We start from the raw sequence: 23,688 nt of genomic DNA on the forward strand, positions 1-23,688 counted from the left end.
GGACTAGGGGCCAAAATCATCACCACTAATTTCACTAGCCGTGTTCTGAGTGTTGCTCTGTGGGACTGAACGTCCCTGGCAGAGGCACTGTGAGGGCATTAATTTCCTTGTCTGTAAAAGTCACATCATAATTGCGCTTAAGTAAAAGCCATCTTATAATTTACTCTTCAGACGAACGTGCCCAGAGAGTGAAACATTTTCTAAGTATTTTTGATTTCTAGCAACATCTGACTCATACAGTTACTGCACTTGAAAATCACCTCAAAGTCCAAGTCACCATTCAAAAATCAAATCTTCTCAGGAGCCGGCACTTTGTCGGGAGGTGTTGACACATGAAAAATACACAGACCAGTTGGGCAGGGACAGGAGTTGCCTACTGTGAGGAAGTCTGGGGGACTTGTGAACTCACCTCTTGAACTAGGGAAGGAGTTGTTGAGTTGCTCCATTACTTCCTCTAATCCTGTGCTTGTGTCCTGGGGAGGGCTGAGAAGATCCTCCTCTCCTTTATGGAAGCGAACACAAACACATGGCAAATCACACTGAGGGAACTCACAAGAGATGCCAGAGAGAAAGTCCATGGACTCATTTTAAAACTCATGACTAATTCATTTTTTCCTTGTTTGCAAATTACACAAATAGAGCTCCTCGAGCTTAATAATTAAGGCACAGTTCCTAAAAGGGAAGTATGCCATGTAGGAAGTACTCAAGTCTGGAGCTAGAAAACCATCCATTAGAACTCAGGAACAAATGGACAGAAATTACTTATGCCTCATGAACCCAAGTGAAGTGGTTTTCTCTTTATTAAATTTCTTTTATAGAGGATCGAAGGCACCTGCATGTGGCTGATCTAGATTCAATTGCCATCACCTCATATGGTCCGCTGAATCCTGCCAGAAGCGATCCCTGAGTGCAAGGCCAAGAGAAAGCCCTCAGCACTGCTGGGTATCACACAAAAACAAAAAAAAATCTTATAAACACTCGCACTGTGCCTCTTCAGAAGAAATAATGCAACATTTTGCATTCATTTCATAGAGTGGAGATTTTGTGTGATAATTCTTCCTCTGACATTTAACCGAAAAAGAAGTCTCAATGTGCCTTTAAAGTTCAATGTGATGGGGAGAAAAACTATGAATTATAGGTAATGAAATATTAACATTCTAAGGGCTATAGATATTAGGCATGCTTGGGAGTTCTGTTCCTTTTTTCTGTTATAATGATGTATGTGGAGGCTTAGAAGGGGGAACAAAACAAAAATTTGGAGATTTTCTTATATGACAAGTAAATGAGTTTGGGGATGGAAAGTTGGTTAGGGATGGATGTTCTTCTGAGGGAATGAAAGTTTCCTTCCAGATGTCGTCATTCTGTATCTCTATTATTTATTCATGTGTTAAAATACCACCTGGGGCTGGCGAGATAGCAATAGGCATTAAGGTGTTTGTGTTGCATGTCAACACCCTTAATTTGATCCCCTGAATACCATCAGATGTGATTCCTGAGCTAAAAGTCAAGAGTAAGCTCTGAGCATAGCTAGATGTGGTCCATACTCATCATGAACCCTCCAAAGAAAAGACACCTCATACACCTCAAATAGCAAGAGAGAATTTTTTGCTTTTGTTTTGTAACAGGGGCCTATGCCCAGCAGTTCTGGGGGGTGAGGACATCTGTGCACAGGGGTTAAGGTGCTTGCCCTTCACGCAGCCAACCCTGCTTTGTTCCCTGGTACCACATGGTACCACTGAACACCACCAGGGATACAGTGCCAGGGTGGTCCCCAAGACTTGCAAGGTGTGACTCAAAAACAAAATGAAAGTACTCCATAATTTATTCCATACCTAAAACTTAGTTTCAATAATTTACTGCTTTACATTTTGCTTTTGACAGATGCTCTTAATTTTACATATTAATACTGCATGTAAGTTCTTTATTATGGCAGCAATTATATTGATTGTGGCAGCTTTGAATGGTGAAATATATTGAAACCAACAGCTGACTGAGATATGATTAACATAAATCATTGTGTTAATTTTAAATACATAAAATAATGGTCATCACAGTTAAGTTTTAATTAACATTCGGCACCACATAGGGCTACAAAATAGTTTTATTATGATGAGACCTAAGATTTACTCTTAGCAACTTTCACATATATAATTCAGTACTGTTAGCAATATTCACCATGCTGTCTATCATATTTTAGGTTTTTAATATTAAAACTGGAAGTGGTGCCTTCTTATCCTCTTCATACTTGCCTCCACCCCAGCTCAGTCCTGGCAACCGCCAATTTATTCTCTGTATCTATGAGTTCAGTGTTTTTAAGGTTCCATATGTTAGTGAGAAATACAGTATGTCTTATTCTATCTGACTTAATGTACTTAGTATAATGTTCTCAAGGCCTGTGAATATTGCAGCAAATGGCAGGATTGCCTTTTTTCTGGGGTTGAATAATATTCTCTAGGGTGTATCTATATATGTGTGTGTGTGTGTGTGTGTGTGTGTGTGTGTGTACGTGTATCACATGTTCTTATTTGTCTTTTCATGGTGCTGGGTATCATGCATATAAGACATATACTCAAGTGCTGAGTTATATAATACCCCTCACATATTCTTTATGTCACTGTCCATCTATGGATAGTTGGGTTTTTCTCCTGTTCTATCATAAATAGCGATATGGTGGACAGATATTTTTTAGAGATTGTAATTTAGTTTCTTTTGATAAATACCCAGAAGCAGTCTTGTGGAATCATATGTTAGTTCTATTTTTAATCTTGTTCTATTTTCTTTTGGGGTCGTTGCTGGGTGGTGGGAAGGAGGGGAATAATCTCAGTGGTGCTCAGAGAACCATCAGGTGCTGGGGATTGAATCTGGGCTCCCAGCATATGCTCTGTCAGTTGAGCTATCTATGTGGCCCTCTATTTCTAATTTTTTAAAGAATAGTACATTTTTTTTCACAGCGGCTGCACCAATTTACATTCAAGTTAACAATATAGCAGGGTTTCCTTTTCTGTACATTTTCTCCAACACTCATCTTTTGTCTTTTTGAGAATTTATATTCTAATAGTTTTGATTTACTTTTTCCTGATGTTTAGTGATGTTGAGAAAAGTTTTAGGTACCATTTGCATAGTTGTTTTGCAGAAGTGGCTACTCTGATCCTATACTCACTTATTAACTGGGCTGACTTTTTATTTGACGTTTACAAATCCCTTATGTAAGCGAGAGTTTGTTTCCATATTAGTGCCTGATGGAATTGGGTGTGCCTCAGGAGCACTCTTGTGGGAGTAACTCAAAAAAACCTAAGCTCCCTGCTGGAGGAGCAAGGGCAAACCTATGTTATGCAACATCTCACAGAGATTCAATTTAAAAAAAAAGAAAAAGAAAAAGTATTTTGAATATAAGTCCACTGCCTCTTAGCTTGGAATTGAACACAGGTAAACCTACATCTCTGGCCCCTTGACCTTGGGTTTCTGAGGTCAGCATTTTTTTTTAGGATCTTGTATGTTATGTTGCCTTTTTGGTTTTGGATCACACCAAACCAGGGCTTACTCCTGTTTCTTTTCTGCCCTCAGGGATCACTCCTGGTAGGGCTCAAGGGACCATATAAGGTGTTGGGGATCAAACCTGGGTTGGTCATACTATCTCTGGACCACATTGGCAGTAGAATTTCTATAATGCATCTAGAGATGAGTATTATTATCATATAATTGTTTGTTTTGTGGGCCTCACCTGATGGTGCCCAGGGCTGACTCCTGGATCTGCACTCAGGGAGCACTTCTGGAGGTGCTCAGGAGACCATATGGGGAGTCTGGGATCAAACCTGCGTCAGCTGTGTGTAGGGCAAGTGCCCGACCTGCTGTACAATCACTCTGGCCTGCCCATTTTTTTTAAATGCATCTTGGAATTTGTTGTTTCGTCCCTCTCGGAGAGCCCGGCAAGCTACCGAGAGTATCTCACCCACATGGCAGAGCCTAGCAAGCTCCCTATGGCGTATTTGATATGCCAAAAGCAGTAACAACAAGTCTCACAATGGAGACGTTACTGGTACTCACTCTAGCAAATGGATGAGCAATGGGATAACAGTGACCATGACAGATTTTGGATATAACTCTCTTATCAGATACTATCACTGTCACTGTCCTCCTGTTACTCATCGATTTTCTCGAGCATCTCCATTGTGGGACTTGTTACTGTTTTTGGCATATTGAATATGCCACGGGTAGCTTGCCAGGCTCTGCTGTGAGGGCGGGATACTCTTGATAGCTTGCCTGGCTCTCCAAGAGGGGCAGAGGAATCAAACCTGGGTCGACCGTGTGCAAGGCAAATGCCCTACCCACTGTGCTATCGATCCAGCCCAACAGATACATGATTTGTAAATAATTTCTCCCATTCAGTAGACTCCCTTTTAATTTTGTTACAGGTTCCCATTGCTGTACAGAAATTTTTACTTGAAGTAGAACCACTTGTTTATTTTTGTCTTTGGTGTCACAAGAACAACAAATCACCGACAAATCTGATATCTGTGAGAATTTGCTCCCTATGTTTTCCTCCAGCAATTTATAGCTTCAAGTGTTTCATTTATTCAGAGTTCAGTTTTGTGCATCATGTAAAACAAGTGGTCCAGTTTTATTAATTATTTGAGTTTACATTCATTGGCTTATTGTACTTTTACTTTGAAATATATTTTGAATATATTTTCAGCCTGATTTTAGATAGCACCGAATTATAAAATTACATAAATTGTAGGTGTGCATCATGAAACACCAACATGTATATATGCTACATTAATTTAACCACTAACAGTCTGATTCTATCCTCCACCATATGAATGTAATACTGCTTGGAACCAGGAAGTGTGGTAGCTAATTCCAGCTACTTTTGCTCTTTCTCAGGACTAATCTGGCTATTTGGGGTCTTCTGTAACTTCATATGCATTAAGGACTCTCCTATTTCTGTGAAAATGTCATTGGTACTTTGATAGGGAATTAGTCCATAAGCATAAAATATCTATTATATTATCTTTACTTTCTCCTACAGCATGTTATAGTTCTCAGTATACAGGCTTTGCAACTTCTTGGTTAAATTTATTTTTAATTATTTTGCTTTTCTTGGGTCACACCCAGCGATGCTCAGGGGTTACTCCTGGCTTTGCACTCAGGAATTACTCCTGGCGGTGCTTGGGGGACCATATGGGATGCCCGGGCATCGAACCCGGGTCGGCCGCATGCAAGGCAAATGCCCTACCTGCTGTGCTATCACTCCGGCCCCCTATTTTTAATTTTTTAATCACTGTGAATTACAAATTTACAGAGATATCTGTGATTGAATTTTAGGTGTTTACTTGCCACACTGTCCCTCCAGCCCACGTCTTTTATTTTCTTGGATGAAATTGTAAGTGGCATTGTTTTCAATAATTCCTTGACTGTTACACGGGAATCCACCAATATGTTTTATATCCTGCATCTTTACTGAATTTCTTTATTGTGGGCTTTGGTGGTGTCTTCAGGGATTTCTTAATATGTAAGTTATCTGATCAGTGGGACAGTTTACTTCTTTCCAGTTTGAAGTCTTTAAAAATTTTTGCCTATGGGGCTGGAGTGATAGCACAGCGGGTAGGGGGTTTGCCTTGCACGCGGCGGACCCGGGTTCAATTCCCAGCATCCCATATGGTCCCCTGAGCACCTCCAGGAGTGATTCCTGAGTGCAGAGCCAGGAGTAACCCCTGTGCATCGCCAGGTGTGACCCAAAAAGAAAAAAAAATTGCCTAACAGGTCTGCTAGGGCTTTCAGCCTGTGTAGAAAAGAATTGGTAAAAGTGGGCATTTTTTGTTGTAATCCTGATCTCTGAGAGATTTCAGTATTTTACTACTGAGCATGAAATTAGCTATGGGTTTGTCACATATGGCTTTCAGAATGTTGAGTTATGTTTCCTCTACAGCTACTCTTTTTACTTTTTTTCCTCAGGAATTACTCCTGGCAGTGCTCGGGTCAGTAGGGGATGCTGAGCATCAAACCTGGGTTGACCATGTGCCAGGAAAATGCCCTACCCACTGTACTATCACTTCAACCCCTCTACAGCTACTCTTTTGGAAGTTCTTTTTATTTTAAATCACAAATAGATTTTGAACTTTGACAAATGCTTTTTCTGCCTCTACTGAATCAATCATATGATTCTTACATGATTTTATGAAATCCTCTTTTTTAATGTGTTGTATTATGCTGATTTGTGGCTGATGAAAGTATCCTTGCATTCCTGGAATAAGTCTGTTTGATCATGGTGTATAATTCTTTTGGTGTTTCATTAAATTCGGTTTGCCAACACTGTGTGGAGAACTTTTAGGTGTTCATTCTGGGATACTGGCGTTTAATTTCTTTATAGTGTCTGTCTTCTGTTTTGGTTAATAGGGTAACGGTATATTATAAAATGTAGCTGGAAGTATTGCTTCCTCTATTTTACAAAAAAGGATTGAGAAAAGAGTACCATTAATTCTTAAATGTTTGGTACAATTCACCAATGTGAAGTATCTGCTTTTGGATTTTGGTTATTGGGAGAATTTTGATAACTTATTCAATCTCCTTATTAGTCATTTAGCTGTTCAGGTTTTCTTTTCTTTTCTTTTTTTGCTTTTAAGGTCACACACGGTGATGCACAGAGGTTATTCCTGGCCCATACACTCAGGAATCACTCCTGGCGTTGCTTGAGGGACCATATAAGGATACTGGGAATCGAACCCAGGTTGGCAGCAAATGCCCTACTTGCTATGCTATCACTCCAGCCCCTGTTCAGGTTTTCTTATAATTTACTCTGGTTAATTTGCATGTTTCTAGAGATTTACCCATTTCTTCAGGATGTCAAGAGGGTGGGCATATAATGGTTCACAGTATTTGCATTTCTTTGTTTTCAGTTGTAATATGTTATCTTTCATTTCCAATTTTGAATCCTCTCTTAGCAAGGATAACTAAAGGTTTGCCTGCTTTGGGGCGGTGGTCTCCCAAACAGTTCTCAGTAATCCTGAGACCTTTCCTGGGGATTCTCAGCTAGCAGGTGGTTTAATTGGAGGCCTGGTGGTCAGGGGACCATGTACATGTGGACTGAACTCGGGTTGGCCCCACGTGACAAATGTGCCTTGACACCTGTTCTATCTCTCAGGCTCCTGTTTTCAAAAGACATTGTATTGCCATTCTAGTCTTCATTTATTTGCTCTTTTTTCCTTGTTCCTTGTGATGTCAAGTGTTATATTTATCTGAGATATTGCTTCATATAGGTGCCACTAATCACTATGAACGTCCGTCTTGAACTACTTTTACTGCATTCCCTGATGAGGTATATGCCCATTTACGTATGTTTTTAGACATAATTTTAGTACTTCTTTTGACTTCTCTTACCCATTGGTTGTTCACTAGTGTGTTGTTTAATCTCCAGACGTGTTAATTTTCCAGTTAATTTCTAGTTTCTAATCACTATGGCAAACGATGTAATGCCAATCTTCTTAACTTTGTGAGGACTTGATTTATTTAACCTAATATATGCTCTATCATAAAGAATGTTCCATTCGTTCTAGTGGAAATGTATATTCTATTGCATTGGGATGGAATGTTCAGCCTGTCCATGTTAGGTTCAACAGGTGTAAAATGTCATTTCAGTCCGATATTTATAGTGAATTTCTGTCTGAATGATCTACTCATTGTTTAAAGTGTAGAGCAGGAGAGATACTCTAGGAGTTAAAGCACTTGCCTTGCATCCTACACACCCTAGTTTGAAATTTCTTCATCAGATCTCATCCCCTAAGCACAGGAGGGTGTGGCCCCAGCCCTTCCACCAAAGGACATACTATCATTGTATGTCTGTCCTATTAAGTGTGTAGCTAATGTTATATTTTGAGGTCCACGTGTGTTGTGTGTGAGTATTTACAAATGTCATGTACTTTTTGCTTGTTTTATAATCTTATCATTATTAGTCTGTGTCTTAAAAAGTAACTTGAGCTATATAACTAGGCCAGCTATTTTTGCTTTCCATATCTGTGAAATAACTTTTCAGTCCCTTCCCTTTTAGCCAGTGTGTGTTTACTTAACGTTGTAGCCAAAATGAATTTCCTGTAGGTAGCATATACTTATGTGGTTTTTAAGTATATCCAGCTACTCTTGTGTTTTTGATCAAAGAATTTAGTTGTTATGCTTAAAGTAATTATTAATAGGTAATGGCTCACTTCCATTTTGTTCACAGATTTCTAGTAGTTTTACTATTCCTCTGTTCCTTCTCTTGTTCTCTTTGATACTTTTCTATACTGATATGACTAGATTCCCTTTTATCTTTATGTAAATATTATACATTTTTATTTTCTGGTTGAGGTAAAGTTTACATAAAACACCTTTTGTTAATAATTGTCTATTTTCAAGGCTGGAGTTATGGTATGGTGGGTGCAGCAGTTGCCTTGGCACGTGGCCCACCCATGTTACATCCCTGACATCCCATATGGTCCTCTGAGCATTGCCAGGGATGATTCCTGAGTGCAGAGCCAGGAGTAACCTCTGAGCATTGCCAGATGTGGCCCCCAAAACAGAAAAAAATAACTGCTATTTTAAATTGATAATTTAAGTTGTAATGTACTTTAATCTCTTACATTACTACTTCCCCCATATATTTTGTTTTGGTATTACACTTCACATCTTTTTCTCTTGTATGTTCATTAACAAATCATTGTATTCATAGTCATTTTTATGACTTGTCTTTTAAATTTTATATTTATATGTAATTTTCCTATCATTACTTTATTCTGAATTTCATTTGGCCTTTACTGATAAGATTTATTCCTTTTGGGGGGTTTATTTTGGGGCAATAACCAATGGTGCTCAGGAGACTTATGGGGTGCCATAGAATTGAACTCAGGATGGCTACCAATTGCAAGACAAACACCCTACTTGCTGTGTTTCTCTCCAGTCCCAATATTTATTCTTTCACATGATGTATGTTGCTAACAAGCACCCTTTTGTGTTGGCCTAAAGAAGCTCATTTAAGGGCTTAATGCTGGTGAAATACTAACATATGCATGACTGAGTATCAACTAGGTTTGAGTAGAGGCAGCGATCAAGTTTGAAGGAAATCACACCTAGATTGGAAAAGGAAAGTGGATTTGAATACCATACTAAAGGGTGCAGAGTGCATTCTGTATGTCACTAGGCGTCATACAGATGCTTGAAGAGAAGAATGGTACAGTAGGATCTAAATATTAGATGATCTGCAAGCATTTAAAGGATGGCTTGTAAAGAACCCAATTAAAGGTGCAGGCACGTTGTTTGTTCTTCTGATGACACAAGGGAGAGAAGCAGCTGAAGAATTATGCTTTTTATGAGATGTGCTAATGGGGTTTTAGATATATTTTTTTTTGCATCACATCCGGCAATGCACAGGGGTTACTCCTGGAGGTGCTCAGGGATGTTGGGAATCGAACCCGGGTTGGCGATGCACAAGGCAAACACCCTACCCGCTGTCCTATAACTCCAGCCCCATAGATGTATTCTAATTCTCATCAATACATATACAGTGTGGAATTTTTGTATGCCCATGATACTTCAGTGAAGGTCAATATAGAGGGTAGGTAAAATACTTGGGGATATTCTGGAGGTTGATCATGATTTCAGATCAGGCTGTATTTTTCTCCTCGGCTTCATCCAGCAGACACTCTGGAGAGGTCTGTGTTGTAATCTGGTATGAAATATTTATCTTGAATCCATTCATGACTTAATGAGCAGAGAAATCCAAATTGCAGAACATTTTACAAATAGCCTGACCTTTTCCAAAATGTTAATATTATGAAAAATGTAAAAAAGATGTTGGAATGCTGTAGAATAAGGAAGACTAAAGTGACATAATCACTACGTGATCAAAGTGTGATCCTTCATTGTATTCTGAATTTGGGATATGTGAATAGATATTATTACATAATTATGTGTTAATTTCCTAAGTGATACAATTCAATCCTGATTATGTAATAAGAGTGGAGCTTTTACCTTGACAGGTGGGTGTTACTGTTTCAAGCATAGTGATACTTAGCTCTAATTGTTAAGGGAGTCAGCCAAACTATGTACACACGAAAATATTGAATTGAAATTTGCCATGCATTTAAAATTATTCTAAATAAGCTAGGGAATCATTAGGAAGTTGTACATTCCAGTGTGAACAGTCCATGAAAGTCAAAGGAAGATAAAATTTGGTAATTTATCTGTTTCAAGAGAAGGTAAGCCTCATTAGGACACTGTCCCATTAAGTAACATATAAAATTCGTCTATGGTACACAGACATTTTATCTGTGTGTGAAGCATTCAAAATAATTGGATCATTTAGTATGATTTCATCCACATTTAACTTTAAACTGAAAATCTCTCTCACTGACTATGTATGCAATTCTGTATGCAGAGTATGACTTGGCAAATTCCAGCCCTATCAAATCTCAAACCTTCAAGGCACAAGATATGCACTGAATTTATTTAAACACCTGTGTGCAACCTTTAGGAAGAGTTTTTTCTTCTGAAATGAAACTGGTTTATACAGGTGGGAGATAAAGCACCTTTGAATATAACCTTTCCTTTAAGAGAAAAAAACTCAACAGTGTACCCCATTTTACATCAGCAAGTTATCTGTCATCCTAACTCAGTCACTGGGATGTAGCACTTCTTTCTATGCTCAGTTCTCACAATCTTCTTAGCTCCATAAATAATCAGAACCACAACCTGATGTGTACTTTAATTTGGGTGCTTTCATGGGCACAGCTACCTCTCTGCCAGTGTTGACACGTCTAAACAATTGATGCTTCTAAGCACCCAAGGCTTTGAATCTCACCACTGAAATAGGCAACTCGATTTCACACACTTTGCTTACTTCCAAAACAGAGAAATTCTGCAGTGGGAAATAATAACAAAGCTACTAAAACTCAGTTGTTGCTGGAATTTACAGTCTTTTCAAAGACATAAAAAATTTAATACGCTAAGCTATCAATGTACAATTCCAACAGCCCATTGCACATAATCAGGGCTCCTGTGCATAATGAGAATCAGATACAAGAAAATGCCCTAAATCACTGAGGTGTGGGACGACCCTCTCAAACCTTTCCTCTTGAACAAAAGCATTAAAGCCTGGCTTTCTTACAAGGCTTGAAGTCTCTGGAGGATATGCCTCTGCCCACTTGAAGTTCTTTCACTTCATTAGATTTTCTCTGACAACCCATTCTGGTCAATCACCGTCGGGACCTCACCACCATGTGAATAAGACCAACAGTTCTGCTCTTACCAATTCCAGAAATCACACCCCTCAAGGATCACTGCACACAAATTTCTAGCATTTAACTGGATGTTACATCTTAGATGCTGGCATCTACTTAAACATACTTCCAGCACGTCCAACTGCTGTATTTTTCTTGACTATGACCGCCTAATCATCCATGAGCAAATGTACCCATGGGGCTAGCAAAATAACTCAAGTGGTAGAGTACATGCCTACAATGTACGAGACCCTGAGTTCAATTTCCATTACTGCATGCCCCCACCAGCAACACTGGCGCTGGTCCCTGTTGAATAAATAATATCACACTCTTGACTCTTTCTTGTCTCATTGTTCTGGCTAGGCACATTGCCTTTCCACGAACCTAAAGTAGTATTAAATGAGTCCTCTAGGCAGCATGGCACCAGAAAAGAGTTTTAATTTTGGGGAATGAAGGAGTCACAGATCTCTTCTGTGAAGATCAAGAGGGTCAAGCATAACCAATTTAGGACCCAAGGGAAAGAAAACAGAGGGCAGACATTCTGTGGGTTAGGAGAAGAAATATGGAGCAACACCAAGTACTTGTAGCCTTCAAAAGTCTCTTACTGTCTTGTTTAGCACAGAAGATAAAACCAATTAGCAGATGACTGGTAACCCCTTCCATGGATAGTTTAAGAATGGATTGGTTAATACTGTCAAGGGCTGTACTTGTTTTTAACTTCTTTCATTCTTTACAACTCATGAGCTCTAGGTTTCTTAAATCCTGGAGAACAATACTGAAGGATTATACCAAATCATACTATTTCCTCAACAAATTCACCATTTACCTTAGCTCACATTACTTGGCAATGAATGTTCCTAAAGAGTCTTCACTTTCCTCATGCCCTAGTTTTTCCTTTTTAAAAGATTGGCTATTCCTTTATGTCACTGAAAAACAGACAAAAATCATTCAACTTTCCGAGCTTGCTCAGAAGTGGCCAAGGAGCCTCTTTACAGCATTTGATCTTGTGCCCACGTTTTTCTAGACCTTAACCGTCTTTCTCACTCTTTCAATACCCCATGACCCAAATGGAGGTCTTTGCCAACACACAGCATTCATGCATTCTATAGTTCCCACCTCAGATCCTTCAGCTATCAATTTTGCAGTCAATCCCTGAGCACTCTATTTTCCAATTACAGTCATCTCCTCCTGGCCCATCATTCTTATCTTTCAAGCCAAGGCCTTCAGAACTCCCAAATGTTGCACTTTATGTAACCTCCAAACTGCCTTCTCTACCTATAAAAGTTTATAGCTGCCAGAATGCATCTTAGAGAATTCTTTTTAGCTATTTCTCACCCTGTGGATGTATGATTTTCAGTGGCTTCCTGAGGCCAAGATGCGTCAAACACTTCTGGTTGGATTCTACTTTCTTCTAATTAGATGGTTGGCTCTTTCCTGCCCTTCCCCGAGCACTCATCGCTACATCTTCTCTTAGGCTACTCCTTCATTAAAGTATGCTTGTTTATTACTCCAGCAACTGGAGTAATAAATACACTTGCAGAAAGCAATGCCATAACACCGGCTCTGGTTTCCAAAATGAATGCAAGAATATTGATCACGCTGGTTCTGAGTGGCTGGCGCTTTGAGGGTTAGGGCTACATCAGCCTTCTGGCATCTTTCTATGATGTCCTCTCCAACACTGGTCATGTAACTGCTGATTTGAATTGCTGAGCAAACATTTCACCTTTTCCAAATAGTGTGAGATAATACAATCTGGGAGTAGTTAAGAAACTTACCCATGGATTCTGAAGTTTGACTGCCAACCACCCGAAGCAGCATAGGTTGGCTGCTGTCTGACCTCTGAAGAGAAGTAGAAGGAGAAGACACGGTTGTACCATTCACCTTCGCCTCAGCCTGGGGCTAAGGCAACCAAGAGACAACAGAATTATTTTTCCTAATAAACCTTCAAGCAGACAGACACCTAAAAATGTTACAAACACTCAGGAAGGTCTTCGAAATGATTACTTCACAACCTCTCAAACATTATTACGCTGGGAAAGTTTCACCGTGGAGAAGACTTATCATGACATTCTTATATCTCATTATGTCCCCTCATAAATTAGAAAAAATGACAGCAACAATGGAACAAGATATCTACAAGATTAAGAACGCCCTGTGAGAATGGCAAAGATGGAAAGGACATGCCTCAAGATAAAATACTGCCAGAAAACCAGTCCTGTGGGCAGATAAAGACCTATGACAGTATCTTGGTAGGTTTCAAAGGAGGGTTAAAAGTTATGTTTTAGGGGTTCAAAGTATAAACGCCCCAAAGGACTATCAGGAGATAAGACTAAGAGCTAAAAAGAAAGTTTTACTTCATGAGGTAAAAATTGACGCTTTTAAAGAACTAGTAGAAATCTTTTAGGGTTTTTTTTTTTTTGAGGCCATATCCAGCAGTGCTCAGGATCACTCCTGGTAAGCTCGGAGATAGTGGGCAGAGAGCAGATATGGCGCTGGAGACTGAAATCGGGTAGACTGCCTGCAAGGCAAGTGCCTCACCTGCTGTCCCATCGCTCCAGCCCTTAGCAAAATTTTTCCCAGGTGATTTTCACATTCGAGGGAATACACTTTTGTAGGTACTTATTTTGAACATTAAAATGGCACGTGTTTACCTTCTCATATCCCTGGATACCTACTGCTTGGTTAGGCACCTACTCAGTACTCAACAAATTGATGTTTGCTGTACAAAAGGACTCTAGGTTGTTGGGTGGGTTTTTTTTAAAATTGCAATGAAATTGACTTTTTATAAATATCCCATGTCAGAGAGATGTGTGCCTCACTTGCTCCAGCAGCTGCCTGAGTCTATTCAACTGTGACTCCAGCTGTTTGTTGTGGTCTTCCAGGATTTGCATCCTGGCTTCCAGGCGGCCTTTGTGTTGACGCAGGAGCTTGGCTTCAGCAATGAGCTCAGCATCCCGGGGGCTCTGGGGAGAGGTGGGCATCATTTCAGGAGGGGATGGCAGTGGGGACAGGCCTTTATGTTCATGCTGCTGCTTTAGACGATCATATTCTGCTTGCAGATTCCTGTTTGCATCAAAAAAGTAGAAAGAAAAGAAAAAGAAAGTTTACTATCATCACCAGATTTTAAAGAGCTCAGCAGAGAGACACATCTGACCACCACCAAACACAAGAGCAAGCAAAAGAGAGGCACTTAATGAATGGTTTTTATGATGATGATCTTAACAATGTTTAAAAAAAACAAAATAAAATTGGAAACATCTGCCCAATGTGTGAGGGGAGATGCTTTCAACTGTTTACACTAAGAGCCTTGTGAGGGCTATGTTCAGATAAGTGAGCAGCAAAGGATTTAATCCTTTGCAAATATTTCTCTATAATGTCACGAGTTTGTAAGTTATAGCTCTATCAACAGTTTAGTTTGCTTTTAAAACTCATCAAACATTTTCAACAGCAAAGTATAGGAACATGGCAAATGAACAGCCATGTTCCCACCATAATGCCGTAGTAAAATTAACATTTGCCAGATTTCTTCAAAAACTTTTTGAAGACATAATCTACTACTGTTAAAGTGGAAGCTCCCTCACTTACTCTCCTCACATCCAAGGACTTGATACCATATTTAATATTCTATGTCCATCATTAGCATGTATGTATCCACAAATAGTAGAATTGGACTTAATAAAAATGCTGCTATTTGGAGACTTTTTGTCAACAAAAACGGCTATTTAGACGATTCACCCTAACAGCGTTATTTTGCATGTTCTAGAACTCTGTATTAGAATGCACATACCATTATAAGAGTTGTATTCTGCCTTCAGCACAATCTGGAGATTTAGCCATGTTGATATGTAACATTTTGTGATATTAACTGCTATATGGTTTTATTGTATTCCTTGAATATGCCAACAACTTCCTCCTATCAGTGTACATTTAAGTTACTTCCAACTCTTCACTATCTCAAAAACTGACTGATGCAGTAAACATGCTTCTGTCTCTTTGGATACCTGTTTATCTTGATGTGGAATTGTTGAGCTTGGGCAGCATCTTCAATGCTACGCATTACAAAATTGCCCTCCTACATGGTTGAATGCTAATTGATTCCCCGACCGGTTGTGAATTGTGTTTTTTATTTGGCCATATCTTCATTAGACACTTGGTATTATCAGATTTTAAATTTTGGCTAACTTTATGAGGGTGTTTTAACTTTTGCATATCATGCTTACTGATGAGGATAAAACCATGTGTATTATTTGGTTCTTCATGTTACCTTAACCTATTTCCTGACGGGGTCATCTTCTGTTGTTTTATTTTGGGGCCATACCTTGTGGTACTCAGAGAACATATGTAATGCCAGGGATAGAATGAGGGTCATCTTCATGTAAGGTAAAGTACCTTAGCCCTTGTATTATCTCTCCAGGCCTGGACTGTAATTTAATGATTTAAGTTTCATACATAATTTGGATGTCTATTCGTTTCTAGGTCTGTGCACAACCAATAATTTCCTACTTATATTTTATCTTTAACTTGGTTTATGGCATCCTGTTGTACAAAAACATTTAATTTAATTTAAATATAGTCATTGTTGTTTCCCGAGTTTCATGTTTTAAGAAACTCTTCCTCATATGTACATTTGAAACTTTAGTTTTTCAGAGTTAGGATTTTATTTTACCAGAATCTTTTGTGCTTGTTGTGATCATATGATCTCACTTTACTGGCCGCCTCTGATGGACAATATATTAAACCAGTCTCCTTCAGTGTCTAGTTCATCATTTCTAAGGATACCTCCATATACACTGTTTCCGTAAACACACGTGTATTGAGTGGTGTCCTATTCCATTAGTTTCTTTTTGTATGTCTCCATGAACATTCCACACTGTGGCATTAATTAACTTGGTTCTGGTAGGTCCTCTCTTTCTGTTCATCCTGAAAATTGCCTGGGCTCTTCTGACCCCTCATTATTTTACTGTCAAATTTTCATATTTCATAAAAATCCCTATCAAACCTGGGTTTGAATGACACTGAACTTCCAGGTGAAACTGGGAAGAACTGCTTTAACTCATATACTCTCTCATATTCAGGCAAGCACTGAAATTTTTCTACAGTCTAGCCTTGTTTTATTTCCATTAATTATGTTTTTTCTAATTTACTATGTTTTTAATATATACATTTAGGAGTATAAATTTCTTGGTATCACTTTGACTGTATACTAAGTTCTGGTACATATCTTTTGATTTAATTCAATTAACTGTAATTCTTATTCACAGTCATCTGGGAGTACAGTTCTTGTATTTCCACAGATTTATCCACTTTATTTAGCATCTATTTCTAATTTCATTTTATTCAGAGGACACCTGTATTGTTCTAATTCCTCAAAAATTATTAACACACATTTTGTGACCTAGTTCACGTCACTGTAAATAAATGTTCATTAAATACTTGGAAAATGTGTCTCTTCCCATTTAAATGGAAAAACTGTAAATACAGAGTAAAGCTACAGACAAGTTTAGCTTTTGCTATATTTGATTTCTTACAGCTATCAATATTTTTTAGAGAATCTTAAAATATAATACTCATACTTTTTAACTTTCTTCTTTAAATTGGGATGTTTCTTATGTTTAATTTAACTTTTTATTCACATGCTAACTGCCATGGATTGTTTTCTTTTTTTTTTGTTTCTGGGTCACACACAGTTGTGCTCAGGGCTCATTCCCTACCCTGCAGTGCCTGGAGGGACTCTATGGGGTGCCAAGGATCAAACGCAGGTCGGCCCCATGTAAGGCTAGTGCCCTGCCTGCTGTTACTCTCTCTCTGGCCCTGCCATGGATTTATTTATTTCTATGGCTAATCCATCTTTTTTGGGGAACCATTCTTGGCTGTGCTTACCTGACCGTATGTAGTACCAGGGACTGAACCAAGGTCAGCCATGTGTAAGGCAAGTGAACGACCCATTGTACTATCTCTTTGGGCCCTGTTCTAGTTTCTTTTGACAACAACTATAAACAGTATTTGCAGATGCAATGGCCCCAAATAATTGAAATTTTGCTGCGACTATAACTCCAATTGAGATACTTCTGTTCTTTGCTATCCTTCTCCTAGTTAAATACCAAAATTAGATGACAGTCTCTGTTGTTCATGGGTGATAGTTCATTAGGTAAGAGAGCTTCTTATCCGCAAATACTGGAGACCTAGGTCTATGAGCAATGACATGAGATGCAAGAGATGACCAGGCAAGAAAAGGGCTCCCATTGTCCAGTTGAAGAAAGTAAGATAATCCCATGATCAGGATTTCAATTATGCAATAGTTTCTGTTGTTCCATACCTGGAATGAATGCTCCACAGGGGATGACAGGTCTTCCAAAATTCTGGATCTCTGCTTCAAAGCAGAAATAAAATACAATCTACTCTTCTTTAAATGCTAGCCTGTACTGAATAGTACAAGGTTTCTAGGAATTTGCTTAATGTCATGCAGGAAATCAAATTCTGCTCTTTTTCATCTATAGGAACATAATCTATGTGTATAGATTAAAATTCTATTTCCTATAAGTCTCCAAGGATGGTTGTATTTGCACTCTGTTTCAATACAATCTATGGTGACAAAACAGTAATAAGAGATATCTCAAAATAATGTGTACCCTCATCCAGGGACGTTGATTCTCTGAGTGTGAGCCAACTGTACACATAGTTGTCTACATGAATTAAATCCAATTTATAACCACTATACTGATATCTAAATGTTTCTGTGAACTTGAAGCTATATTCAATATACACAAGGTTTCACTCAATAGGGGAATCTTCTGCTTTTTCCCTTACAGTTATTTACTGGAGAAAATCCATCTTCGTTGAAACTGACAACGGCTTTTTACTCTGGAGCCCTAGTCAACAGTTATTCTTTCTTCGAAATTGGGTAGTCTATGATGTTCTCTTTGAAGACATTGTTTTAAGACACGTATTTCAAGATAGTACAAGAAGCAAACACGATCTACCCTCCTACTTTTCACAAATATACTGACAGGAGACTGTTTTCTAGAGAGGTGTTTGTTGATATCTTGATGTTCTGGGTCTAGTTGTCCAACATGTGTCTTTGTTTTGAAAATGTGTTGAGTTTTATACATTACATTTCTGCTACGATACAGTGAGAAACAGAAAAAGATCCTTTGAATCAGTCAGAACTTCCTAAAGCTGATCAGTAGACAATGTAATTACTCTTGTGAAGGCCTTCCAGATGTTTTACATTTTTCTTGGGAGATAATTTCCTTTTAGAATCAGTTCTGGAATATTCTAAGCTAATATTCTTTTCCTGCTATTTACTCTCTGTCACTAGGTATATGTCAGCCTTATGGCCAATCCTCAATAGTTTGTATTATCTTCTCTCCTAGGATCCAGTCTAGCATTTTTTTTCTGTCTATTGAGCTACTTTAGTGATGACAGTTTTTCTTTCCAAAGATGTTATTTTTTCACATCCATCTGTTCTTTGCCTATTTTTCTTGGGTGTTCAAAGAAAGAAAAATAATGGTATTTACAAGATTTTTTTTACAATCATTTTACTTTCATCTAAGTATAATTCATTTTTTCATGATAACTGGGAAGGGCTATGTTTATTTGTTGGCTTTTGAAAGGAATGTGGGGATGGTGTTTTGTTCTCAGAATCCTTCTGAATTCTCTTGATCAAGTGGTTGTTCCCATATACTATTCAGGGACCTTAAGTCTGGAGTTAGATTGTGGTAGTCTGCAGATTGTAAATCACCATAATTATTAAGAATTTCATCACCAGTCACCCAACAGATTGGTTCAGGTTCTGGTTTCAAGACTGATGTTCTTCTGCATAAGTCTCTGTGCATTAGGTCCATGGCTGAAGGAAACCGTCCAAGTTGTTCTTCATTTTCCTTTCTAATATAAGCATGGAAGTACATATCTCTCTTCACGTGTGTTTTAATGAGGCCCTCAATTTGTGAAGGATTTTAAATTCCTCTTATTACAGCAGGAGTTGAAATTCCACAAACTGCTCTTTTTCATTTCTCATCACAGAGACATTCATCTGTCAGAATGTCAAGTTATGTGTTTGTCATGTTTACTCTGTATATTATCTGCCACCACATAAATGGTAGGAACAGGCATAATGAGAAACCTTGCAGTCATAATATCATAATTGGAAATCTACCATTACACTTTGTAGATAAAGATTCCTAAGTATACATTCAAACCAAAATTCACTACGACAAGATTAAATGAATCAAACAACTATTTTTCCCTAAACATAAATGTGACATACACGAACCTTCCATTAAGCTCAGTATCAACCAATTTTTGAGGGACTAGATTTTTCTTCCTGAAGCTTTAAGATTGGACAAGCTGTCATGGCAAAGGTTCCAAAAACCAGAAATAGCTCAAAAGAGTCATCTTGGCTAGAAACCAATCAAATTGTTGACGGGAGCCAAAATTCTCTTTTAAGGTATTTATAGATTTTCATGAAGATTATCCAGAAAAAATATTGAAATAAACATTTTATAATAAAAATGATCATAGTGACAGAAATGTTAGAGGGTAAGAAATGAAGCCATTTTCTTGGACTTAAAAAGGTATATGACACACATGTTTTTTAATTTATCCTGCTAGATTTCTTTTGAAGACAGTGTTTACAGAGCATGTACCAGAGATCGTGTCTCTTAAAAAATCAATTAGAACTTACCTCTGATCCCTGGGGAGTTGTTTTAAAGCTTAATCAAAAGTATAAAATTTAACCATTTTAATAGTTGGCTGTCAATTGACTTAGTTACCTATGCATATTTTTATTTTCTTGAAAGTATGTATATGTATATACCCCACTAATTCTCTAACTCTTAGAATATATTTATGGAATTACTTGGATACAGACAAGTGTATGTCAGTGATCAGACAACGACTCCACAGAGAATCTATTTACGTTCTTGAAAATCTTGTAAATTATATTTCTCTGGTAGTTCCCTAAAGAACACTAATTCAAATTCACGGCACACGGCTTCTGTCACCACAATTTCTTCCCTCGGCCAGTGATCATAAAATAGTCTCCCATCCATTATTAATGTCTTATCTCTACAGACTTTTTAGAAAGCCTTAATTTTATGACTATGTAGATCTATCTGATTCATTTTATGTCATCGAGTATATAAACATGGTTATCCAGATACAAAGTTACACAATATTTTTAACCATCTAAGAGACAAATTGATTTTACTCCTACCTGCTGAATACATGAAAGTAACTGGCCCCTCTAGCGATCAGAACTACATATATGTTATATATAATACAGCTACAATAATTTTGTGTCATTTCTATTTATAGAAGTCAGTGTAGGTATAGACTTGTATAAATAGTATTGTTTAGATACGCAACTGAGCGACTAATATCTTCTGACAGTATTATGTATTAAACTCTAAACCAAATATGAACATGCACAGGATCTATATTATAAAGTGGGAACAACCCCAAATGTCTATCTAAAAAGAATAGGCCCAGAGAAATTCAGCTTTACCATCACATGTTAAAAGCACCTCAATCAGATCGAGTTATAACCGCAACCATAAATCTGGCAAATTAGCAGTGTCTAGAAAGAGAAATTCTGCATGATGTAGTCTAAAACCGGAAACAGTATAGAGTTTTTCATTATAATTAAAAGTATGTAAAGCTACACTTTAAAATGTTTGTCAGAAATACCCCCAGACATTAATGTGCTTCAGCATTGCCAGTGTTAAACGAGGAGGAGCTCAGAGGCTGAGAATTAAATACTTTCTTTAGGACTTTCTTGAGCAGAACACTAAAAATGGAAGGAACCCTCACCCCTAACCTCTGTTTTCTTCAAACATCCATCTCCCTTTTAGATACCTTAATTCCATCCCTTTCCTACTGGAATTTATAATAATGTGCCACTTTTCTGTTTGGTACTTTTCTGTTTGGTCTTCGGGCCACACTGAGCTATGCTCTGGGCGTACTCCTAGTGGTAGTCAGAGGTCCATATGGGTTGCCAGGGAGTGGACCTAAGTAAGTCATATACATCGCAAGTGTTCTTATTTTTCCTACCCCAATTATGTGCCACTCTGATACATCTTCATTCACAATGAGTTATTGAGGGGCTGGGAGATAGTACAGGGTTTAGGCCACATCCCTGACTCTAGTTTCATTTTCAATACCACATGGAGACCACCACCTCTCCCTAAGAAAGAATGTATAAAAAAATAATTGGGCTGTGTTGGGGGGGATGCCATTGCCTTTTTTGTGTTGCTTACCACCAGGAGCTGAGAAGGGAATTAGAATGGGTTTTGGAATCAGAATAAAACCTTAATAATCAAGAGAGAGCTCTGCCACTTGCTGAACCTAGGGAATCGATTAAAGAGGGAGAGTACAGAGCCAGGATAGGGGCTGGAGCAATAGCACAGCGGGTAGGGCATTTACCTTGCACGCTACCGACCCAGGTTCGATTCCCAGCATCCCATATGGTTCCCTGAGCACCACCGGGGTAATTCCTGAGTGCAGAGCCAGGAGTAACCACTGTGCATCACCAGGTGGGAGGGAGGGAGGGAGGAAGGGAGGGAGGGAGGAAAGAAAGAAAGAAAGAGAAAGAAAGAAAGAAAGAAAGAAAGAAAGAAAGAAAGAAAGAAAGAAAGAAAGAAAGAAAGAAAGAAAGAAAGAAAGAAAGAAAGAAAGAAAGAAAGGAAGGAAGGAAGGAAGGAAGGAAGGAAGGAAAGAAGGAAGGAAGGAAGGAAGGAAGGAAGGATGAAAGAAAGAAAGAAAGAAAGAAAGAAAGAAAGAAAGAAAGAAAGAAAGAAAGAAAGAAAGAAAGAAAGAAAGAAAGAAAGAAAGAAAGAAAGAAAGAAAGAAAGAAAGAAAGAAAGAAAGAAAGATCGAGCAAGGAAGGTATGGTCTATATTCTGAACTCTCCTAGAACGATTCTCTCAAACCATTCAGGATGTTCATTATTCTCTACTATGGTTTTAGACTTGTAACCTTGGGCATACTGAAAACTCCATGTCCTTCCCCCAACCGCTCCCAAAGAGAAAGAAACACACATAAATGGTCTGAAAGAAAAGTAATCTATTAAGAATCACATAGCTTAGCCGTCACTACATATATAGAGCTTTGAAATGGATTCATCATTCAATACTTGCCCTCTTATATATTCGTGATTGCTAGCCACAGTTAGATTGTTGTTACCCTAGAATTTGTGTGTCATTGTATTGCTATGGTAAAGCATATCACAGCTACATGCAATCACTGAGCTAACATCATCAGTAGGGTCAATTTCCTTAGGATGTGACAAAATCAGATTATGTTCATAGGGGACACCTCCAATAAAATGTCTCAACCAAGGCTACGGGCTTAATGTATGTACATGAGCTATATTTTCAGAACATGCCCTTAAAATTGAGCCTGTATCATGTTTGCCAAGTGACAAACCTGGCACTGTTCATTGGCTTTAATTTCTTTCTCTTCTATGACATATAGTTTTCACAAATTTCTGATTGGCAACCAATTAATGTCTACAGGATAAGTGTATTAATCAAAAGTTCAACACAAGAAGCAAAGGATTCATTTTAAAATTCTGCTGAACTTGGAAGTGAGGCAGAACAATAAAACTCCAGACAAAAATGACCATAGCCAGTCTTCACTATTCAAAAGGAAAACTAGCCCTGGAGAGGTTTTTGAGGGGGAAGGCTAGTTCCCAGAAAAGGTACTATTGGGAAAAGCACATTTCAATTTTCTGACAAATACAGTAAAATATCAAATTTTCATTGTCTGTGGTCAGGAAAAAATGATAGCAGTCTCTAAAAGAATCGTAATTTTAAGCTCTGTGTCCCTGTTGGAGTCTCTTGTGAGTAGTTAGACTCAGCCTTAAATTCTCCAGTAAATTTATCTAGATGGCCTATTATTCACTTTGCGGCATGTACCATTGCATTTTCTTGCCATACTTTACTCTACAGCCTCTTCAATTACAGTGACAGAAAGCAAAGAATTGTTTCTTTAAAATAAGTCCCAGTACGTGTACACAAATGATCATGTTGGTATTATCTATGAAAACCAATAAGTGGAAACAATCTGAAAGGATTTTTAAACTATGGGGTATTTGTATACTAAGACAAGTGTTCAGGAATGAAAAATTGCAGCATCAATGTCTCTTTAAAATATGCAAGATGAGAGGGTTACAAAAGACCACAGATACTATGATTCATTTATATGAAATGTCCAGAATAAGCAAATCCTCAGAAAACAGAAGTAGATTAGGATAGGGTAATTAAATAATTCTAAATGTGGGGTACAACTCTATAAATGTAATAGTACTCAATTATGCACTTTAATTGGGTGGACTGTATGGCATGTGAATTATATTGCAACAAAGCGATCACAAAAGTTACTCTTCAAGTCACAATATATATTTCTCTATAAACCAATAAATTTTGACCATCCTTTTCTACTA

The 23,688-nt window shown here is 38.1% G+C and overlaps 1 protein-coding gene across 5 annotated transcripts in view; it reads right to left on the reverse strand.

The window, feature by feature from the left end:
* DMD (dystrophin) overlaps nucleotides 1-23,688 on the reverse strand; it is a 2,715,231-nt gene that overhangs the window by 15,986 nt on the left and 2,675,557 nt on the right. For all 5 annotated transcript variants that reach the window (XM_055122927.1, XM_004612435.2, XM_055122929.1 and 2 more), the window contains 3 exons: nucleotides 14,066-14,309; nucleotides 13,022-13,145; nucleotides 410-502 (listed from right to left, as the gene is read on the reverse strand). In XM_055122927.1, the coding sequence (XP_054978902.1) occupies nucleotides 410-502; nucleotides 13,022-13,145; nucleotides 14,066-14,309 (461 nt within the window). The remainder of the gene's footprint in view (nucleotides 1-409; nucleotides 503-13,021; nucleotides 13,146-14,065; nucleotides 14,310-23,688) is intronic.

The sequence above is a fragment of the Sorex araneus genome, chromosome X, assembly GCF_027595985.1.
Source record: "Sorex araneus isolate mSorAra2 chromosome X, mSorAra2.pri, whole genome shotgun sequence".
Lineage (NCBI taxonomy): Eukaryota > Metazoa > Chordata > Mammalia > Eulipotyphla > Soricidae > Sorex > Sorex araneus.